At 53.6% G+C, this 20,999-nt stretch overlaps 1 protein-coding gene and 1 long non-coding RNA gene across 2 annotated transcripts in view; one reads left to right on the top strand and one right to left on the bottom strand.

Annotated features, from left to right (window-relative positions):
- The window catches only part of LOC311628946 (uncharacterized protein), a 59,413-nt gene that overhangs the window by 5,117 nt on the left and 33,297 nt on the right, over window positions 1–20,999 (top strand). The window contains exons 6-17 of the mRNA XM_084896574.1: window positions 2,027–2,125; window positions 2,638–2,736; window positions 3,255–3,353; window positions 4,488–4,586; window positions 5,104–5,202; window positions 5,720–5,818; window positions 6,336–6,434; window positions 6,952–7,050; window positions 7,568–7,666; window positions 8,184–8,282; window positions 8,798–8,896; window positions 9,414–9,512. Coding sequence (XP_084752700.1) covers window positions 2,027–2,125; window positions 2,638–2,736; window positions 3,255–3,353; window positions 4,488–4,586; window positions 5,104–5,202; window positions 5,720–5,818; window positions 6,336–6,434; window positions 6,952–7,050; window positions 7,568–7,666; window positions 8,184–8,282; window positions 8,798–8,896; window positions 9,414–9,512 — 1,188 coding nt within the window. The remainder of the gene's footprint in view (window positions 1–2,026; window positions 2,126–2,637; window positions 2,737–3,254; window positions 3,354–4,487; window positions 4,587–5,103; window positions 5,203–5,719; window positions 5,819–6,335; window positions 6,435–6,951; window positions 7,051–7,567; window positions 7,667–8,183; window positions 8,283–8,797; window positions 8,897–9,413; window positions 9,513–20,999) is intronic.
- On the bottom strand, window positions 2,945–4,403 carry LOC311628973. The gene is made up of 3 exons (XR_014796109.1): window positions 4,310–4,403; window positions 3,694–3,791; window positions 2,945–3,174 (listed from the first exon to the last, which is right to left on the bottom strand). It is a non-coding gene; the product is annotated as an uncharacterized lncRNA (long non-coding RNA).

Here is a 20,999-nt window from a genome sequence, read left to right as displayed (position 1 = left end):
GGCGTCCCCAAGGCAGGGCAAGGGGACAGACCGTCTTCCCAGAGCCCTCGACTCTCCTTTCCCAGGAATGGTCTAGATTTCTGCAAGGAGGGGTGGTTGCATTTTGCTGGCTTCCAAGACATGGCCCACTGCCAGCCCCTTCTTCCTCTGCTTTTGAGTTAAGCTCCGTTTAAAAAATATGAGAGGTGAAGAGAGGTACCTAGGGGAGAGATCCAGGATTGCGGGATGAGCCCTTTCTGTGTCTGACTTCCCCCGAATGATCTGGAGGGGGGCTTGTGGGTGCTCCGTGATTGTCCTCCCTCTGCGGACATGACACGGACCTGACTGTGGCATAGACAATGCGAGGGGCACAGGACCTGTGACCCGGTGGCCACGCACCAGCAGGGGTGATGGGATGTGAGCAGTGTGTGCACAGCAGACAGATGGTGAGGAGCTCCATGGAGGTGTAGAAGGAAGCGTGGTGGTGAGCATCGGGGTTCTGCTGCTGACCCGGATGGAGCCAGGGCCAGCCAGTGGGGCGGGACATGGGGGGGGTGAAGATGGAGCAGGGGAGGTCTGGGTGCAGGGAAGGCGCACGCAGTGGCAGCAGGGAAAGCCGGAGCCGGGGGCACTGAGGTGTGGAAGGCGTCCATGCCTCGCTAAGGAGTGGGATTCACTAGGAGTGAGTGTTTATGGGAGGCTGGTCTAGAGGCCGAGGGAGCTGCCTGAAATGAGGCAGGAGGGAGCGGCTTGGTGCTGGAAACCTTGTGGTTGGAAGTCAAGTAACCCGAGAGGCATCTGGTGGGCCCAGGGTGGCCTTCACCCCTCGGTCCTAGTGCTGCTGGACTGTCCTTCCTTGTGGTGGGGTATGGCTGGCCCTGAGGGACAGGGACAAGGTCACAGTGACCACAGGGTCCTGTCCCAGCACCCCGGGGTCAGGGTGCTGCTTCACCCTTCTCCCGGATTCTTCTGCTCAGCTCCAGCCTGCTAGCCACCCACTCAGGATGGCTTACCTGGAAAGCCACATTGTAGTTTGGGGCAGAAATGACTGTGGCCTGAGTTGGCTCTCTGTAACGCAGTGGGTACAAATGACCAGCGGAGGTTGGGCAGGTGCCAACTGGAAGCGTCGGGCTTTGGTACCCAGGGGATGATGTGGTGATGGTTTGCATTAGATAGTGTCTGCAGGAGGCCAGGGAGTTGGCTGGCTTCCTGAGCTGCTCCGGGGGGAGTCCTCCAGCCCAGGGAGGGTTGCGGGGCCTGAGCTCCATGAGATTGTGTGCCTAGTGGTGGGGGTCGGTCAAAGCAGACAGGGAAGCACTCTAGCATAAGGCCGAGGGGCACGACTGTGGGAGGACAAGAACACAGACTGGAAGAGCAGATGCTGAGCCAAGGGCGCTGGGAACCCAGCGGGTTCGGTGGGCCTAGGCAGCGGTTTGTGAGTCATCACTTCTCACTCTGCCTACTTTATGAGTAGCCCTCAGAAAAGCCCCGGATTAGGAGGCACCTGAGCAGCCTTTTGGCCAAAGGAGCCTAAGCTGCTGCCTCAATCCGGGCGACTCATATTCCAGCAAGGAAACCAGCATGTGAGTTCTCAAAGCCCATGGATTTGTGATCCTGAGTTTCACATGCTTCGAGCCTTGCTCTTTTGAGATGAGGTCCAGCCTGATCCGTGGGGCTTTAGCAGGTCTCCTCGCGTGTTAGGTTCCCAGGCCCACGCCACATGCTTCCATCTCCATTTCCCCACGTGGCCAGCATGACGGTCCGGGACGTGAGTTGTTCTGAGCGGCAGTAACATAGACACGTAACAGAAAGGTACTCTGTCACGAGAGGGGAAAGCCACCTGGAGCAGAGGCCAGGTTGGTGGGCCCACACCACTTGCTACCATCCCCGTATTCCCACGTGGCGAGTATGACCGTCATGAGCTCAGTGATGTCTAAGTCCCAGGGAAATGCCGGCCCTTGTGGGCCAGGTCCCAGCCAGGGCCGATAAGTCAGTTTACACATTTTATGTAAAACCAGATCGTTTTCTCTTTCTCTGCTGTTTACAGAGGCTCATTGAAGAAGGTGCCTACAGGAAATGTGGAGGAGGAGGAGGACGAAGACTTAACGAAAGAAGCAGAAGAGGCCAAGGAACCTGCTGCCGAGATGTGAGTTGTTCTCAGCGACGGTAACTTAAACTCAGAACAGAGAGCTGCCCTGTCACGAGTGGGGAAAGCCACCTGGGGCAGGGGCCAGGTCGGTGGGCCCACGCCACTTGCTTCCATCCCCGTATTTAAACGTGTCGAGCATGACAGTCATGAGCTCCGTGATGTCTGAGTCCCAGGGAAATGCCGGCCATTCTGGGCCAGGTCCCAGCCTGTGCTCATTAGTCAATATACACATTTTACTTAACATCAAAATGTTGCCGAAACTGATTTGGCTCACTGGATAGAGCATGGGCCTTTGGACTGAAAGGTCCCTGGTTCGATTATGGTCAAGGGCATGTACCTCTGTTGCAAGCACATCTCCAGTAGTGGGTGTACAAGACTGATCGATGACTCATCAATGACTCTAACTCTCTATCCCTCTCTTCCTCTCTGTAAAAAAAAATCAATAAATATATTTTGAAAAAATAAATAAAAATAAATCAAATTGTTTTCTCTTTCTCCGCTGTTTACAGAGGCTCACTGAAACCAGTGCCTCCGGGAAATGCGGAGGAGGAGGAGTCCGAAGACTTAATGAAAGTAGCAAAAGAGGCCAAGGAACCTGCTGCCGAGATGTGAGTTGTTCTCAGCGGCGGTAACTTAAACTCAGAACAGAGGGCTGCCCTGTCACGAGTGGGGAAAGCCACCTGGAGCAGGGGCAAGCTCGGTGGGCCCACGCCACTTGCTTCCATCCCCGTATTTAAACGTGTCGAGCATGACAGTCATGAGCTCCGTGATGTCTGAGTCCCAGGGAAACGCCGGCCATTCTGGGCCAGGTCCCAGCCTGTGCTCATTGGTCAATATACACATTTTATTTAACATCAAAATGTTGCCGAAACCGATTTGGCTCAGTGGATAGAGCCTGGGCCTGTGGACTGAAAGGTCCCTGGTTTGATTACTGTCAAGGGCATGTACCTCGGTTGCAGGCACATCTCCAGTAGTGGATGTGCAAGACGAGGCTGATCGATGACTCTCTCATCGATGTCTGTAACTCTCTATCCCTCTCTTCCTCTCTGTAAAAAATCAATAAATATAATTTGAAAAAATAAATGAAAATAAATCAAATTGTTTTCTCTTTCTCCGCTGTTTACAGAGGCTCACTGAAACCAGTGCCTCCGGGAAATGCGGAGGAGGAGGAGTCCGAAGACTTAATGAAAGTAGCAAAAGAGGCCAAGGAACCTGCTGCCGAGATGTGAGTTGTTCTCAGCGGCGGTAACTTAAACTCAGAACAGAGGGCTGCCCTGTCACGAGTGGGGAAAGCCACCTGGAGCAGGGGCAAGCTCGGTGGGCCCACGCCACTTGCTTCCATCCCCGTATTTAAACGTGTCGAGCATGACAGTCATGAGCTCCGTGATGTCTGAGTCCCAGGGAAACGCCGGCCATTCTGGGCCAGGTCCCAGCCTGTGCTCATTGGTCAATATACACATTTTATTTAACATCAAAATGTTGCCGAAACCGATTTGGCTCAGTGGATAGAGCCTGGGCCTGTGGACTGAAAGGTCCCTGGTTTGATTACTGTCAAGGGCATATACCTCGGTTGCAGGCACATCTCCAGTAGTGGGTGTGCAAGACGAGGCTGATCGATGACTCTCTCATCGATGTCTCTAACTCTCTATCCCTCTCTTCCTCTCTGTAAAAAATCAATAAATATAATTTGAAAAAATAAATGAAAATAAATCAAATTGTTTTTTCTTTCTCCGCTGTTTACAGAGGCTCACTGAAACCAGTGCCTCCAGGAAATGAGGAGGAGGAGGAGGTCAAAGACTTAACGAAAGAAGCCAAAGAGGCCAAGGAAACTGCTGCCGAGATGTGAGTTGTTCTCAGCGGCGGTAACTTAACTCAGAACAGAGGGCTGCCCTGTCACGAGTGGGGAAAGCCACCTGGATCAGGGGCAAGCTCGGTGGGCCCACGCCACTTGCTTCCATCCCCGTATTTAAACGTGGCGAGCATGACAGTCATGAGCTCCGTGATGTCTGAGTCCCAGGGAAATGCCGGCCATTCCTGGCCAGGTCCCAGCCTGTGCTCATTGGTCAATATACACATTTTATTTAACATCAAAATGTTGCCGAAACCGATTTGGCTCAGTGGATAGAGCCTGGGCCTGTGGACTGAAAGGTCCCTGGTTTGATTACTGTCAAGGGCATATACCTCGGTTGCAGGCACATCTCCAGTAGTGGGTGTGCAAGACGAGGCTGATCGATGACTCTCTCATCGATGTCTCTAACTCTCTATCCCTCTCTTCCTCTCTGTAAAAAATCAAGAAATATAATTTGAAAAAATAAATGAAAATAAATCAAATTATTTTTTCTTTCTCCGCTGTTTACAGAGGCTCACTGAAACCAGTGCCTCCAGGAAATGAGGAGGAGGAGGAGGACAAAGACTTAACGAAAGAAGCCAAAGAGGCCAAGGAAACTGCTGCCGAGATGTGAGTTGTTCTCAGCGGCGGTAACTTAACTCAGAACAGAGGGCTGCCCTGTCACGAGTGGGGAAAGCCACCTGGAGCAGGGGCAAGCTCGGTGGGCCCACGCCACTTGCTTCCATCCCCGTATTTAAACGTGTCGAGCATGACAGTCATGAGCTCCGTGATGTCTGAGTCCCAGGGAAACGCCGGCCATTCTGGGCCAGGTCCCAGCCTGTGCTCATTGGTCAATATACACATTTTATTTAACATCAAAATGTTGCCGAAACCGATTTGGCTCAGTGGATAGAGCCTGGGCCTGTGGACTGAAAGGTCCCTGGTTTGATTACTGTCAAGGGCATATACCTCGGTTGCAGGCACATCTCCAGTAGTGGGTGTGCAAGACGAGGCTGATCGATGACTCTCTCATCGATGTCTCTAACTCTCTATCCCTCTCTTCCTCTCTGTAAAAAATCAAGAAATATAATTTGAAAAAATAAATGAAAATAAATCAAATTATTTTTTCTTTCTCCGCTGTTTACAGAGGCTCACTGAAACCAGTGCCTCCAGGAAATGAGGAGGAGGAGGAGGACAAAGACTTAACGAAAGAAGCCAAAGAGGCCAAGGAAACTGCTGCCGAGATGTGAGTTGTTCTCAGCGGCGGTAACTTAACTCAGAACAGAGGGCTGCCCTGTCACGAGTGGGGAAAGCCACCTGGAGCAGGGGCAAGCTCGGTGGGCCCACGCCACTTGCTTCCATCCCCGTATTTAAACGTGTCGAGCATGACAGTCATGAGCTCCGTGATGTCTGAGTCCCAGGGAAACGCCGGCCATTCTGGGCCAGGTCCCAGCCTGTGCTCATTGGTCAATATACACATTTTATTTAACATCAAAATGTTGCCGAAACCGATTTGGCTCAGTGGATAGAGCCTGGGCCTGTGGACTGAAAGGTCCCTGGTTTGATTACTGTCAAGGGCATATACCTCGGTTGCAGGCACATCTCCAGTAGTGGGTGTGCAAGACGAGGCTGATCGATGACTCTCTCATCGATGTCTCTAACTCTCTATCCCTCTCTTCCTCTCTGTAAAAAATCAATAAATATAATTTGAAAAAATAAATGAAAATAAATCAAATTGTTTTTTCTTTCTCCGCTGTTTACAGAGGCTCACTGAAACCAGTGCCTCCAGGAAATGAGGAGGAGGAGGAGGTCAAAGACTTAACGAAAGAAGCCAAAGAGGCCAAGGAAACTGCTGCCGAGATGTGAGTTGTTCTCAGCGGCGGTAACTTAACTCAGAACAGAGGGCTGCCCTGTCACGAGTGGGGAAAGCCACCTGGATCAGGGGCAAGCTCGGTGGGCCCACGCCACTTGCTTCCATCCCCGTATTTAAACGTGGCGAGCATGACAGTCATGAGCTCCGTGATGTCTGAGTCCCAGGGAAATGCCGGCCATTCCTGGCCAGGTCCCAGCCTGTGCTCATTGGTCAATATACACATTTTATTTAACATCAAAATGTTGCCGAAACCGATTTGGCTCAGTGGATAGAGCCTGGGCCTGTGGACTGAAAGGTCCCTGGTTTGATTACTGTCAAGGGCATATACCTCGGTTGCAGGCACATCTCCAGTAGTGGGTGTGCAAGACGAGGCTGATCGATGACTCTCTCATCGATGTCTCTAACTCTCTATCCCTCTCTTCCTCTCTGTAAAAAATCAAGAAATATAATTTGAAAAAATAAATGAAAATAAATCAAATTATTTTTTCTTTCTCCGCTGTTTACAGAGGCTCACTGAAACCAGTGCCTCCAGGAAATGAGGAGGAGGAGGAGGACAAAGACTTAACGAAAGAAGCCAAAGAGGCCAAGGAAACTGCTGCCGAGATGTGAGTTGTTCTCAGCGGCGGTAACTTAACTCAGAACAGAGGGCTGCCCTGTCACGAGTGGGGAAAGCCACCTGGAGCAGGGGCAAGCTCGGTGGGCCCACGCCACTTGCTTCCATCCCCGTATTTAAACGTGTCGAGCATGACAGTCATGAGCTCCGTGATGTCTGAGTCCCAGGGAAACGCCGGCCATTCTGGGCCAGGTCCCAGCCTGTGCTCATTGGTCAATATACACATTTTATTTAACATCAAAATGTTGCCGAAACCGATTTGGCTCAGTGGATAGAGCCTGGGCCTGTGGACTGAAAGGTCCCTGGTTTGATTACTGTCAAGGGCATATACCTCGGTTGCAGGCACATCTCCAGTAGTGGGTGTGCAAGACGAGGCTGATCGATGACTCTCTCATCGATGTCTCTAACTCTCTATCCCTCTCTTCCTCTCTGTAAAAAATCAAGAAATATAATTTGAAAAAATAAATGAAAATAAATCAAATTATTTTTTCTTTCTCCGCTGTTTACAGAGGCTCACTGAAACCAGTGCCTCCAGGAAATGAGGAGGAGGAGGAGGACAAAGACTTAACGAAAGAAGCCAAAGAGGCCAAGGAAACTGCTGCCGAGATGTGAGTTGTTCTCAGCGGCGGTAACTTAACTCAGAACAGAGGGCTGCCCTGTCACGAGTGGGGAAAGCCACCTGGAGCAGGGGCAAGCTCGGTGGGCCCACGCCACTTGCTTCCATCCCCGTATTTAAACGTGTCGAGCATGACAGTCATGAGCTCCGTGATGTCTGAGTCCCAGGGAAACGCCGGCCATTCTGGGCCAGGTCCCAGCCTGTGCTCATTGGTCAATATACACATTTTATTTAACATCAAAATGTTGCCGAAACCGATTTGGCTCAGTGGATAGAGCCTGGGCCTGTGGACTGAAAGGTCCCTGGTTTGATTACTGTCAAGGGCATATACCTCGGTTGCAGGCACATCTCCAGTAGTGGGTGTGCAAGACGAGGCTGATCGATGACTCTCTCATCGATGTCTCTAACTCTCTATCCCTCTCTTCCTCTCTGTAAAAAATCAATAAATATAATTTGAAAAAATAAATGAAAATAAATCAAATTGTTTTTTCTTTCTCCGCTGTTTACAGAGGCTCACTGAAACCAGTGCCTCCAGGAAATGAGGAGGAGGAGGAGGTCAAAGACTTAACGAAAGAAGCCAAAGAGGCCAAGGAAACTGCTGCCGAGATGTGAGTTGTTCTCAGCGGCGGTAACTTAACTCAGAACAGAGGGCTGCCCTGTCACGAGTGGGGAAAGCCACCTGGATCAGGGGCAAGCTCGGTGGGCCCACGCCACTTGCTTCCATCCCCGTATTTAAACGTGGCGAGCATGACAGTCATGAGCTCCGTGATGTCTGAGTCCCAGGGAAATGCCGGCCATTCCTGGCCAGGTCCCAGCCTGTGCTCATTGGTCAATATACACATTTTATTTAACATCAAAATGTTGCCGAAACCGATTTGGCTCAGTGGATAGAGCCTGGGCCTGTGGACTGAAAGGTCCCTGGTTTGATTACTGTCAAGGGCATATACCTCGGTTGCAGGCACATCTCCAGTAGTGGGTGTGCAAGACGAGGCTGATCGATGACTCTCTCATCGATGTCTCTAACTCTCTATCCCTCTCTTCCTCTCTGTAAAAAATCAAGAAATATAATTTGAAAAAATAAATGAAAATAAATCAAATTATTTTTTCTTTCTCCGCTGTTTACAGAGGCTCACTGAAACCAGTGCCTCCAGGAAATGAGGAGGAGGAGGAGGACAAAGACTTAACGAAAGAAGCCAAAGAGGCCAAGGAAACTGCTGCCGAGATGTGAGTTGTTCTCAGCGGCGGTAACTTAACTCAGAACAGAGGGCTGCCCTGTCACGAGTGGGGAAAGCCACCTGGAGCAGGGGCAAGCTCGGTGGGCCCACGCCACTTGCTTCCATCCCCGTATTTAAACGTGTCGAGCATGACAGTCATGAGCTCCGTGATGTCTGAGTCCCAGGGAAACGCCGGCCATTCTGGGCCAGGTCCCAGCCTGTGCTCATTAGTCAATATACACATTTTATTTAACATCAAAATGTTGCCGAAACCGATTTGGCTCAGTGGATAGAGCATGGGCCTTTGGACTGAAATGTCCCTGGTTTGATTACGGTTAAGGGCATGTACCTCTGTTGCAAACACATCTCCAGTAGTGGGTGTACAAGAGGAGACTGATCGATGACTCATCAATGACTCTAACTCTCTATCCCTCTCTTCCTCTCTGTAAAAAAAAATCAATAAATATATTTGAAAAAATAAATAAAAATAAATCAAATTGTTTTCTCTTTCTCCGCTGTTTACAGAGGCTCACTGAAACCAGTGCCTCCGGGAAATGCGGAGGAGGAGGAGTCCGAAGACTTAATGAAAGTAGCAAAAGAGGCCAAGGAACCTGCTGCCGAGATGTGAGTTGTTCTCAGCGGCGGTAACTTAAACTCAGAACAGAGGGCTGCCCTGTCACGAGTGGGGAAAGCCACCTGGAGCAGGGGCAAGCTCGGTGGGCCCACGCCACTTGCTTCCATCCCCGTATTTAAACGTGTCGAGCATGACAGTCATGAGCTCCGTGATGTCTGAGTCCCAGGGAAACGCCGTCCATTCGGGGCCAGGTCCCAGCCTGTGCTCATTAGTCAATATACACATTGCATTTAACATCAAATTTTGCCGAAACCAATTTGGCTCAGTGGATAGAGCCTGGGCCTGTGGACTGAAAGGTCCCTGGTTTGATTACTATCAAGGGCATATACCTCAGTTGCAGGCACTTCTCCAGTAGTGGGTGTGCAAGACGAGGCTGATCGATGACTCTCTCATCGATGTCTCTAACTCTCTATCCCTCTCTTCCTCTCTGTAAAAAATCAATAAATATAATTTGAAAAAATAAATGAAAATAAATCAAATTGTTTTCTCTTTCTCCGCTGTTTACAGAGGCTCACTGAAACCAGTGCCTCCAGGAAATGCGGAGGAGGAGGAGGACGAAGACTTAAGGAAAGAAGCCAAAGAGGCCAAGGAACCTGCTGCCGAGATGTGAGTTGTTCTCAGCGGTGGTAACTTAAACTCAGAACAGAGAGCTTCTCTGTCAGGAGTGGGGAAACCCACCTGGAGCAGGGGCCTGTTTGGTGGGCCTCCACCTTCCCTTCCGTGGCAGGTCCCCTCTGTGAACGTCCCTCCCAGCTCTGAAAGAATGGAGTTTCTTTCTGTCCCTCCATCGGGGGCATCCTTGGAGGGATGGCGAATGCAGCTGGCCTTGAGCCTGTCGGAGGGGCCTGGAGTCTGTGGTTTAGAGCCACTGAAGTAGGACTGTCAGGCTGTGTCTCCAGGTTTCAGGACCTGGAACGCCGTGTTTCTGTTTGGGGAAGGAAGCGTGGGCCGGACACCTGGGCCAGCACTATGGTCTTCAGGCTTCCCTCTTGGGCTTCCCTACTTTCCTCTGGAGTCTCTGGGCCTCAGGGTGGTTCACCATCATGTACCCTTCTGCAGAGCAGCAGCCCAGCGGGGGGCCAGCTTGGTCCCTGAGACTGCCAGGCTCAATCCAGCAGGCCTTCCCCTGGGCCCGGGCCTGAGCCCCAAGAGCTGGGCCTTCAGGTTGTCCTGCCCCAGCCCAGCCTTGGGGTCAAATCACCATGAATCCCGCAAGGCCTCCTGTGGACATCCCAGAAGCTCAGCATTTCCCAGCCTCCGCCCGGCCCTGGAGTGGATAGCACATCAAGGCATCAGTGGGGAAAGGGAGGGAGCTGAGGAAGCACAGTGCTGCTCTGCTGCAGAGCTGGGATTGAACCAGATGCGGTTCTTCTTGTGACATGAGAATGCCATTTGAAGTTAGCTGCAATGATTACCCTTTAAGTTCACTGCTTCCATTTATTTATTTTTATTTCATTGTATTTATTCTCTATAATAACAGGCTAATATGCAACTTGTGCCCTCACCGGGAGTTTGACCAGGGAATGGGGACAGCCAGCCAACAGCCTGCGGTCCCTCCTCCAGGCAGGCCAGGCCAAATGGGGCCCAGTATCGGGTTTGGCCGGCCAAACCCCACCCATGCACCAATTGGTGCACTGAGCCTCTAGTCTATATATTTGGAAAAACATTTTTATTGTTTTCAGAGAGGAAGGGGGAGAGAGAAACACCAATGATGAGAGCGAATCATTAATTGGCTGCCTCCTGCACGTCCTACATGGGGAATTAAGCCCGAAACCCGGGCACATGAACCTTGACCAGAATGGAACCCAGGACCCTTCAGTCCAGAGACCATCACTCTATCCTCTGAGCCCAACTGGCTAGGGCTATTTTAAGTTTTTTTAAACATCACCTGGGGGTGGGAAAGAGAGAGAGAGAGACCTCAATATGAGAGAGACACATTGAATGGTTGCCAGCCCACACCCCCCCCACTGGGCCCAGGGATAAATCTGTAACCTAGGTACATGCCCTTGACCCAGAATCAAACCCTTGACCCTTGGATGCTCAGTCTAGTGCTCTATCCCCTGAGGCACGCCAGTCAGTGTTCACTCCTTTTCATCCAAATGGCCCACTGGGCCTGCCCTCTTGCCCCCTCACCCCAATTCCTCACTGCCCGGAAGGGGCAAAGTCTGCCCGCCTGTCCCATGTACTATTAGCTCTGGCCGGAAATGAGGAGGTCCTGCTCTTATGGAAATGGCCCTTGGATGCACAATTGCCAGCACAGCTAGATGAGCACGGCACCTGTTCCGGTGCCTCCCAGGGACCCAGAGTGGAGGCCGCATGTGAAGTTCTGGTTCCCGAGAGGCTAGTGTGGTTTCTGCCACCGGGAACGCTTCTCCCCTCCCTGGGTCTGTGCCAATGAACTGCAAATGTGTCCCATGCCCTGAGGCCACATGCGATGGTCATGGTGCTGGTGACATGTTCGTGGGAACCTGGTGCTGAAGCCCCAGTTAACGGCCACGTTCCCGGTTGAAGGGGCAGCGAGCGTTGGCATGTCCTGAACCTCTGCTTCTAATAGGAAACAGCGCAGGAGTCGACTAAGAGCGTTCCTCAGATTCTTCCAACGCCAGAGACACGGCTCAAGAGGACAAGCCAAGTCACCCGCAGAGAGCGCTCCCGGGTCCCCGGAGGCCACCCCAGCCGGCTCGGGCCGGCTGGAAGACAGAGACACCGGCAGTGAGCCCCTGCCAAAAGGTAGGAGGCGCTGGCCTGGCTGCAGGAGGGCAGTGAAGGGGAGGATGGCAGGCCTCCCTCGTGGGCAGGGCAGAAGCATCGAGGAGCCAGCTGGGTGTGCACACGTGTGCTTGGAGTCTGAAAGGGGTGCTCCGCACACACCCACCCACGTCGGGCCCCTTACGTGTGTGGACACCAAAGTAGAGAATGTGAACCCCCGTCTCTTGTGGTGGTTTCGTCCCAGAACCATTTAGTACCTTCAGCATGAGAAGCCTCCCCATCCATCACGCACACTGTGGTGGGTCCTCGAGTATCCAGAGCGGATCTCCCGACAGTTACCGCAGAGACAAGCTCAGGAGAGTATGTTTGTGGGCTTCCTGGTCTGTGCCAGACCTCGGATTAGCCATTTCTGTAGGGAGATCCCACGCATGTAACACGTCATGGATATCTGCCGGGTCTTCAGCAAGGCTCAGGCTCTGCTCTTCCCGGGCCTCTAAAAGCAGGTGGGGTTCTCCTTCCTCCTGACCGGGCCCTGAATCCTCCCACCAGGGGGCGCGCATTTGGGACTGTGGCGGGCATGATCCAGAGGTGCCAGGGGTTTTCTAGCTGCATGTGCTGCTTTCGTTTCCTGGACCTAATAGGCTGGCAGCTGTGAGCTGCCCCATTTCGTGCTCATAAAAAGAAAATGAATGGGTGGTGGCAGTGACGGTTTTGTCAGCATTGCCAGCTTGCTGACAGTGACTGTGAGATGCCCCGACTGCATCCTGGTTTCAGAGAAGTGAGGCGTGGTGGTGGTGGTGGTGTGTATATGGAGGGGGGGGGGGAGGGGTGTTGTTCATCTTACAACCGACCGAAGAGAGCCATCGCCTTAAATGTGGTGGCTTAAATTAGTTTTCAAATTCACTTGGAAATATTATTTTATTGGTTATTCTATCTAATTAAAGAGTTATATGCAAATTGATATATCTCTGCCACACCAACAAGCCATGCCCACCATCCTATCAGGATCTAGTATGCAAATTAACCCAACCAAGGTGGCTGCGGCCACAGAGAGAGCAGAAGGCTTGGGTTTCTCCGGCAATGGAGGAAATCAAGCTTTCTGCCTGCCATGGTCGGCCTTGGCTTCTGCTAATGCCCACAAAGTTTCAATTATAGAAGATGCATAAATCCCAGCAAAAAATGGTTGCAGCCACAGAGGGAGCAGGAGGCTTGGCTCTGCTCAAAGCTACAAAGTTTCAATTATAAAGGATAAATATATCGCAGATACCAGGACCACCTCTTGGGTTGATAGGGGACGTGGCCTGCGTGCAAACCACAAAAGGCCCCTGGCCCAGGCCACCTCACACCTCAAGGGAACCACCACCCTGGTCCGAGGCACCCTTCAGGGCAAACCAGCCGGCCCCCACCCGTTCACCAGCCCTCCATCCTATCTAATCCTCTTATCTAATAAAAGAATAATATGAAAATTGACTGTCATGCCAACATTCAAAATGGCTGCCCCATTGTGGTCAAAGATGACTGACCTCATGTGGACACAAGATGGCCACAACAAGATGGCCAGCAGGGGAGGGCAGTTGGGCGGGACCAGGTCTGCAAGGGAGGGCCGTTGGGGGCATTGAAGACTGTAGGAGAGGGCAGTTAGGCATGACCAGGCAGCAGAGGAGGGAAATTGTGGGGCGACTGGAGGAAAGGGCAGTTGGGTGGCGGGGACCTAAGCCTGCAGGGGAAAGTAGTTGTGAGCGTTAGGCATCAATCCGGCTCACAGGGGAGTGGTTAGGGGGTGATCAGGCTGGCAGGCAGAAGCAGTTGGGGGCAATCAGGAAGGAAGGCAGGCAAGCAGTTGGGAGCCAGCAATCCTGGATTGTGAGAAGGATGTCCGACTGCCCATTTAGGCCTGATCCCGGTAGGCAGTCGAACATCTTCAGATTGGAGAGGGTGCAGGCTGGGCTGGGGGACACCCTGCCCCCTGGGCACGAATTTCCTGCACCGGGCCTCTCATTCACTGTAAACCCGCCAAACGTGCGCCCTGGGAAAGTGCAATTTGCTGAAGGACACTAGGACTTTCTGAAGACGGGCCAGGCCTGAGACTCGTGTGCTCCCAGGGGCTGGCGTTACAGGACCCGACAGGACCCAGGGCCTGGGACAAGCCGCCGTGTGAGCGTGACTGGCGCACCAGCCGTTCCGGGGGGCCGTCACCACTCAGGTCCTGCCGAGTGGCTCGAGATGCAGCCATGAAGTGTTCGCTCCCGGACCCACTGTCTGGGGACTGGTGCTTGCATTCCCAGCCTCTCAGGAGGCGAATTGGGTGAAACCCTCACGTGCAGGTAAATGATCATGAAGCTTATTGACTTATTGACATTGTTTTATCTAGAGGGTTCTGTAGCCTTAGGTTTTCATACTGGCCCTTCAAACTCTTTGACATGTACCACGTCAACTCCTGGGATTGGCTAAGTTGATTAGTGAGCTATAATCAGCCTAATTGAGTTAGCAACACTTTCTGAGAAAGAACTGCTTGACAGATCCAGCCGTGGTTGGATCCATGAGTGAGCAGGTCTGTGGTTGATGTTAGTAACCGCAGCCGCGCGATGGTGCTTTCTGGGCTCAGCGGCCTTTCTGTAGGTGACCCGCCTAACCCGTCTCCTTGAGTCTAACTGCAGGGTGAGCTGGGCATGCTTCCTGGCCCCTGTTCAGAGCCGGGAAGGAGAGGCTTGACAAGGGTAAGCACTGGCCCAGAGGACAAGTGTTGGAGCTGGGTTCCAAACCGGGCCTGACAGATTCCGGGCCCGAGCTCTTCACCACTGTGAGCAGGGCCTGCACTCCCAGCTGCTTTGGTCCCTGAAGATGCTACACCATCTTGGGGCACCAGCACTGAAGAGTGGGTCCCTTCTCCTTTGGTGTGAGCTGTGGCCAGCAGGTGGTGCTGTGGGGGCAGAAATAACAGGGGTGCAGCCCTGCACTTGAATCCTCAGTGAGAACTGGGAGAAATCCCTTCTCTTCATCCATGTACATGACGAGTTGAGGAAGTCAGACCACTCGCCTGCTCTCATGAGACTATGATTTGAAGGTTGTGAAGGGCAAACTTAGAGGAGAGGATGTGTCAGGATCTAAACTGCGATGATCCTTGGTTTTGAGGGTGTTTGGGTATGAAATAGAGGTAGACATTTTCGTTTTTCTTTTCTTTTTTAAAAGTATATTTTATTGATTTTTTTGTAGAGAAGAAGAGAGAGGGATAGAGAGTTAGAAACATCGATGAGAGAGTGTCACCGATCAGCCGCCTTCTGCACACCCCCCACTGGGGCTGTGCCTGCAACCCAGGTACATATAATACATGCCCTTGACCGGAATCGAACCCGGGACCTTTCAGTTCGCAGACCAATGCTCTACCACTGAGCCAAACCGGTTACAGCAGGAAAATATATTTTTAAAATAAAATTGTAAAAAAATAAAAAGAATCCTGAGTGAGCCCTGCCCGTGTGGCTCAGTGCTGATAGCATCACAGGACCAAAGGGGCACAACTTTGCTTTCCAGTCTGGCGCACATACCTCGGTTGCAGAATTGATCCACAACCTCGGTTGGGGTTTGTGAGAGAGGCAACCAGTGGATGTATCTCTCTCACATCCATGTTTCCCTCTCTCTCTCCCTCCCTCCACCTATGTCCTCTCTTCCACTCTCTCTCTAAAGATCAATGAAAACTATACCCTCCCATGAGGACTTTTTAAAAAGAAGTATTATGACTGAGTAGTTCGGGTGGACTACGTCACTGCATGCAGCAGGCCGGAAACATGCCCTAAGTGTCCCAAGGTCTTTGCGGAGGAGCAGGAGTTGGTTGGGTGTGAGCCAAGTTGTCAGGAAGCCTGTCTCTAAAATGGATGAGTAAGCCCAGCTGGTGAGGCTGCGTTGGTTGAGCATCGTCCCGTGAACCAGGAGAGCACCCTCTGATTCCCGGTCAGGGCGCAGGCCCGGGATGCGGGCTCCATCCCCAGTACGGGGCGTGCAGAAGACAGTCGATCCATCTTTCTCATCATTGATGTTTCTATCTCCCTCTCCGTCCCCCTCTCTGACAATCAATAAAAACACATTGGACCAAAACATGGAGGAGTAAGAAAAGCCGAGCCCTAAATCGATAAACAGCTTGTTTAATAACGTCACCCGGTGACATTGGAAAGTGGTCTAACGCGTCGTCTCCTCCAGCAACACAGAGTTCTCCTCTGGAGCTCCGCAGAGCACCGGCTCCAGGCGCCACTCCGGGGGCTCAGTGGAGTCAGAGCACAAGTGACTCACGGAGTCCTGGTTCGGGGTGGGCCATGGGGAATGTGGCATCTCTCCTGGGCTGGACAGGATTCTGATTGCCCAAGTACATTTAGCGAACGTAGCGGCATTGGTCATTATTCAATTCATTCATTTGCTATTTTCTGTGTTTTTTATCTTTCCTCCCTTGGCTTAACAATTTAGCAACCGGGCAACAAAGGAGTGCCTTTTGGAGCAGGAAGAAGGACAAAGTCAAAGACCAGCCTCCCAGGGCCAGCTCGACTTTGTCTAACCTAATATGTGGCTGCAACTGTTAAATTCCCCCCCCCCACCCCCCTAACTAGCCTCTCCCTTTTTCTGACCCCGAAGACTTATTATCCTTCCCCTTTATCCCTGTCTTGACCATATACCCTTTATTTCTGAAAATTTAAAAAAAAAAAAAAAAAAAAAAAGCAAAATCAACAACAAAAAACACCAAAGAAACAAGCCCAAAGAAAATCAGTACTTATGGAAAAAAAAAAAAAAAAAGATCCCGTAGCAAATGGAAACCTCTATCGCCATGACAACAAGGCCACATCAAAGCCAAGGACCCGCCATCGGTGTGTCCCACTAACTTCTGTGTCATCTACTTGGACTCCGGCACTGGCCCCGCTTCCTGGGCTGCCACGGCCTGCTCCTGCCTCCGCCGGGCTCCCGTAGGCGCATTGGGAAACGCGAACTGACTCTGGCTTGGCTGCTGTCTGTCCATCGCCGCCTCGCTCTCCCCATGGTGAGTTCACGCACTGGATGCCTGATTTCAAGTGGTAACACGAGGTGCTTCCGACCTCATGGTGGGTGTACACCTTGAGAAGCTGAGGGGCAGGGGGCAGGTCCTGGCAGAATGAGGAGAGGGCCTGCATTCCGGACAGGGAGGGGGTTCCGGGCCCACAGTCCCCGGGCTGCCTGGAGCCGGACGCTGTGCAAAACAGCCTTGTCCTCCTGCTCCTGGACCTCCAGCCGCGTGCATTGGCCACTTGTGTTTGGAGAGCACATCTTGTCCCAGTGCGAGGTACCTGGAGGCCTTTTAGGGGTTTTTCCCTCATGGTGTCTTAAAATTAGGGTTCTGTTTGCCTTTGATAAGAGTATTGTTCACGACTAAACACACAGATTGCAGAAAAGCACAAAACACAAGGTGAGCTCCTTGTGCAGTAAAGGCACCATGCGGAGATGAGGACTTCTTAAGCCCACAGCTGTTGGGGTGGCCACCGACTTGGTTGTCAAGTCCTCAGGGTGCCGTCCTGGCTCGTGAGGGCCCGGCCCACAGGTCTCGGTGGTCCTGAGCGGACACGGGTCAGGGATCTGAGGACACAGCGTCACACAGCAGCTGTGCCCAGGACTTCATGTGCTGGCCTTGTGCCGACATTTGGTGGAGCCTCGTGAGTTGGTCCTTCATGTTATCCCAGCTGCTCAGGGCCCGTGCTGTGAGTGAGGGTTAAAGTGAGGGCCGGCCTACCGGGGCCTTGGCTCAGGTCTGCGGCCAGGGCCTCCCGTTCAGACCACGGCCGTGAGGCACAGGCCGACTTTTGTCCTGGGCTCCGTGTGCCCCGGTGCCTCTGCTCTAGGCCTCGGTGTGGTCGCCCACCTTGGCATGGGATGTGGCAGCCCATTTCTCACCGTCCTTCTCTGCCCCAGGCCCCGGGCACCTAATACTGACTGGAGCCTCCCGCACCCCTGGGAGGCAGCCTGGTCTGCACACATGCCTTTGCTGACCCAGCCCCAGCCCTGGCGTCCTGGCCAAGGCCTGTGTTTGCTGGGGCCACGCTGGGCTGTGAGCAGGCCCATCAGGAGCGGGGACTTTGGGGCTGGCCATGTGGCCTGCGTAGGGGCTGCCCGGGGGGGGGGGGTGAGTGGGGGGAGGACACCCCAAGGACCCTCCTGTCCTCACTCATGCCTTTCTGTCCTGTTCTCTTCTCTCTAGGAAACTCCCAGTTGCCTGATAACCTTCCAAGGTGCCTGGTCTGAACCACCACGCTCTCCCTACCACTGACCACCGGAGGCCAGCAGGCCCAGCTGCCAGGAGAGGAGGGAGGACTCCTCCAGCTCTGTGCCCGCAGGAGGACTGCCAGCCCCTCCGGGGAGCTGCTGGAGGGGGGTAGGATGTAAAGCCCGGCTTGAGACCTGCTGAGGCCGAGGCCCACCCAGTGCACCTGAGGCAGCCCGCCTCCCAGAGCCTGTTTCTGGGCAGAGCCGGACGCCACACGGCTGCCCGACCGCCCACACAGCTGCCCGCGGGCGCTTCCCTGAACAGGTTCTTCAGCCTGGCCTCGGCCCGGCTGCTTAGGGCCCGCGGGCTAGAGGCGTGAAAACAGGAGTCTCCCTTCAGGAGGTTCTGAGGCCTTGGGGGGCAGAGAACCAGCCAGCCACCCATTGCCTCTCCTCCTTCAGCTCCTTCAGGGCCTTGGCCCCACTGCTGACCCCTGGACAGGAGGTCCTTCTCACTGGCTCCCCCAAAGGAAGAGAGGCTGGTTCTTCTGCTGCCCACCGTCACAGCCCGCCATGGCCACAGGAGGCGGCGGCTCCAGCCCAGCACCACGCAGCCCCGGCTGCCAGGACCAGCCCCAGCCCCGACACTCAGGGCAAGTGGCCCCGTGGCCCCTTCCCAGCGGACCTCAGCCTCTCCGAGGGGACGGGTCCAGGGCAGGAGCACAGAGGGGGGCTCCCTGCCACTAGATCATACAGGGATCCCGACATGGCTCCCCGCCAACGGCCCCTGAGGACATGGGTCCTGGGAACAACAGGCGGCAGCGAGCAGGCGGCAGCCCCACAGCGGCGTGGGCCCGGCAGACGGTGTCTGAGGATGGAGCGTGGCCGTGGTGACTCGTCTCCTGGCCCCGCAGCTCCTGAACCTTACGAACCCCGGCCAGCCTTCTGACCGCCTGGGCCCCCTCTCCCATCCACCTGAGGGGCCGGGATCGCCTTCGGAATGAGGAAGGCTTTCTGCTGCTTCCATCCCTCTGTTAGAGACAGCGCTGTGCCAGCCCCAGGGTCACGCTCCCACCATGGCAGCACGCGCCTGCCCCTCAGCCACTGTGCTTTAAGGTGCCCCCCCAAATGTATGTAGTACAGGCTGTTCCCCAAATGTATGGTACTACAGGGTGTCCCCCAAATACTATATGCACCCAGCATGTCCCCCCAAATGTACACACAGTTTAACAGCTGATACCTCCATTTTCACTCCTTTTCAGGTTAACGGATTTGACGGGATGGGTGACACCAGACTAAGCTTTGAACAAAGATGTATCCTCTGGACTTTCTTTTGGGGACACATACAGGGTGAAGGGTCTGGTCCCGCCCGGGCCACAGTGCAGGCATCCAGGGCCGCTGTGGACAGAGCATGCGCAGAAACACGAACACAGCGATTCTCGGTGTTTGAGGTTCCATTGCTTCCTTAGCAGCAGTGCCTGGACCAGACTACCGCGGCCATGGAGTCCAAACATCAAGAATTGCTCCTTCGGTTTGGTGTTTGTGCGCATCTCTTCCAGCAGCTGCCCTGGATTCCTCGCCTGCTGGGCGTGTGTCCCTAAACTTTAACTTGTGTGTGTCCCCGTAGAAAGCCTCACAGAGAAATGTTCTTCATCCAAATCTTAGTCTGTCTTCCCCCATTTCTTCAAGTCGGTTAAACCTGAAAAGGAGTGACAATTGAGTGCTTTAGCGGTTGTTAAAGTGTGTACATTTGGGGGGACACTATATTTCCACTCAGTGGGGTGCAATTTCCACCATGTGTCTAACCTTGGTATACCTTTTTGGGGGGACACCTATATTTACATCCTGTGAGTGTCCGTTTCCATCTGACCTCTGTACCTGTTTTGGGGGACAGCCTGTATTTGCATGCAGAGGGGACACATTGTCCAGCAGCAGCCTCATCTCTTTATAGTGTTTTGGGGGACAGCATGTATTTGAATGCAGCGGGGACACATTGTCCAGCAGCAGCCTAACCTCTAAATAGTGTTTTGGGGGACAGCCTGTATTTACAGGGAGTGGAGACTTACTGTCCTGCAGCAGCCTCGCCTCTTTATAGTGTTTTGGGGGACAGCCTGTATTTACATCAATTGGCGTCAATCTTTGCCATGGGGACTCGCACCTGCTGTATGTCTGACCGGGTGCCTGCACGTTCGGGTTCTGTTGTTCCTGAGGTGCTCTACCTGGGATGGGGTCGGCCTGTTGACGGGGTTTTGGAAAGCGGTTTTCCTTTGGAAAGCGGTTTTCACTGCTGAGCACTGACAGACTTTTCTTCCGAGTGTTTGGAGATTGTACTGAGCAGTCTGTAGGGCGGATCCAGGATGGCTTGTACGAAAGTGAGTTGGAGTAGAATTGAGTTTTTAATAAAGTGAGTTGGTGTAGAATTGAGTCCTCGTTTTCCTCTCTGCGCATCACTGGCAGCGATGTCGGGGCTCCGGGCTCCCCGAGTCGGCCCCCAGGCTCCTGGGCCCTGGAATGCAGACCTCCCGGGGCCAGGCGGTCGGAGGATGAGGAAGGAGGCTTCCTGTTCACCAGGCAGCAGCCGTCCCAGTCCTGGGTGTGTTGTAAGCTCATGTGAGTTTAATCCATTTTGATTTGGGGTTTACAGCACAGCGCGAGCTCAGCTCCAGACCATCCTTTGGATTTTCCAAGGCTACTCCACTGGGAAGAGGCAGAGGAGGGAGGGAGGCACCTGAGATCCCCCCGACCCACTCTCATGGCGGGCTGTCCAGCTGCCACCTGCGTGACCCTTCCTTCCTCGCCAGCCTCTGCTGGCTGGTGCCTCCTCGCCCTCCTTCCCGTTCTTTCCCGTGGCCCAGCTCCTGTGGGAGCCGCACTCAGCGCGCCGCCCTCCCCGTGCTGGACCCAAACTGAGCGCAGGCCCTGCAGGCCGCCTCCCCTGGCCTTGGGCTGCTGCAGGGTTTGACTCTGGCCAGGCCCCCCCTGGGAGCACTCAGCCTCTGTCCCTGACTCTCTCCCGCCTGGGACACCTCTCCAGGGCTCCCACTGGCCAGCCCCTGGGGCACTCCACATCCCCTCCACAGACACTCACTGAAAGCTTCCTGGGTGCTGGCTCCCGGGTTGCACCGTGCAGGCAGTCCCCCCACACCCCCGCCCCCTCTGCAAGGCTGACCACCT

Source organism: Pipistrellus hanaki, assembly GCF_964339955.1.
Source record: "Pipistrellus hanaki genome assembly, chromosome: 1".
In the NCBI taxonomy this organism is placed as follows: domain Eukaryota; kingdom Metazoa; phylum Chordata; class Mammalia; order Chiroptera; family Vespertilionidae; genus Pipistrellus; species Pipistrellus hanaki.
Note: the sequence above shows the minus strand (reverse complement) of the source record. Positions and strands in the feature narration are given on the sequence as shown.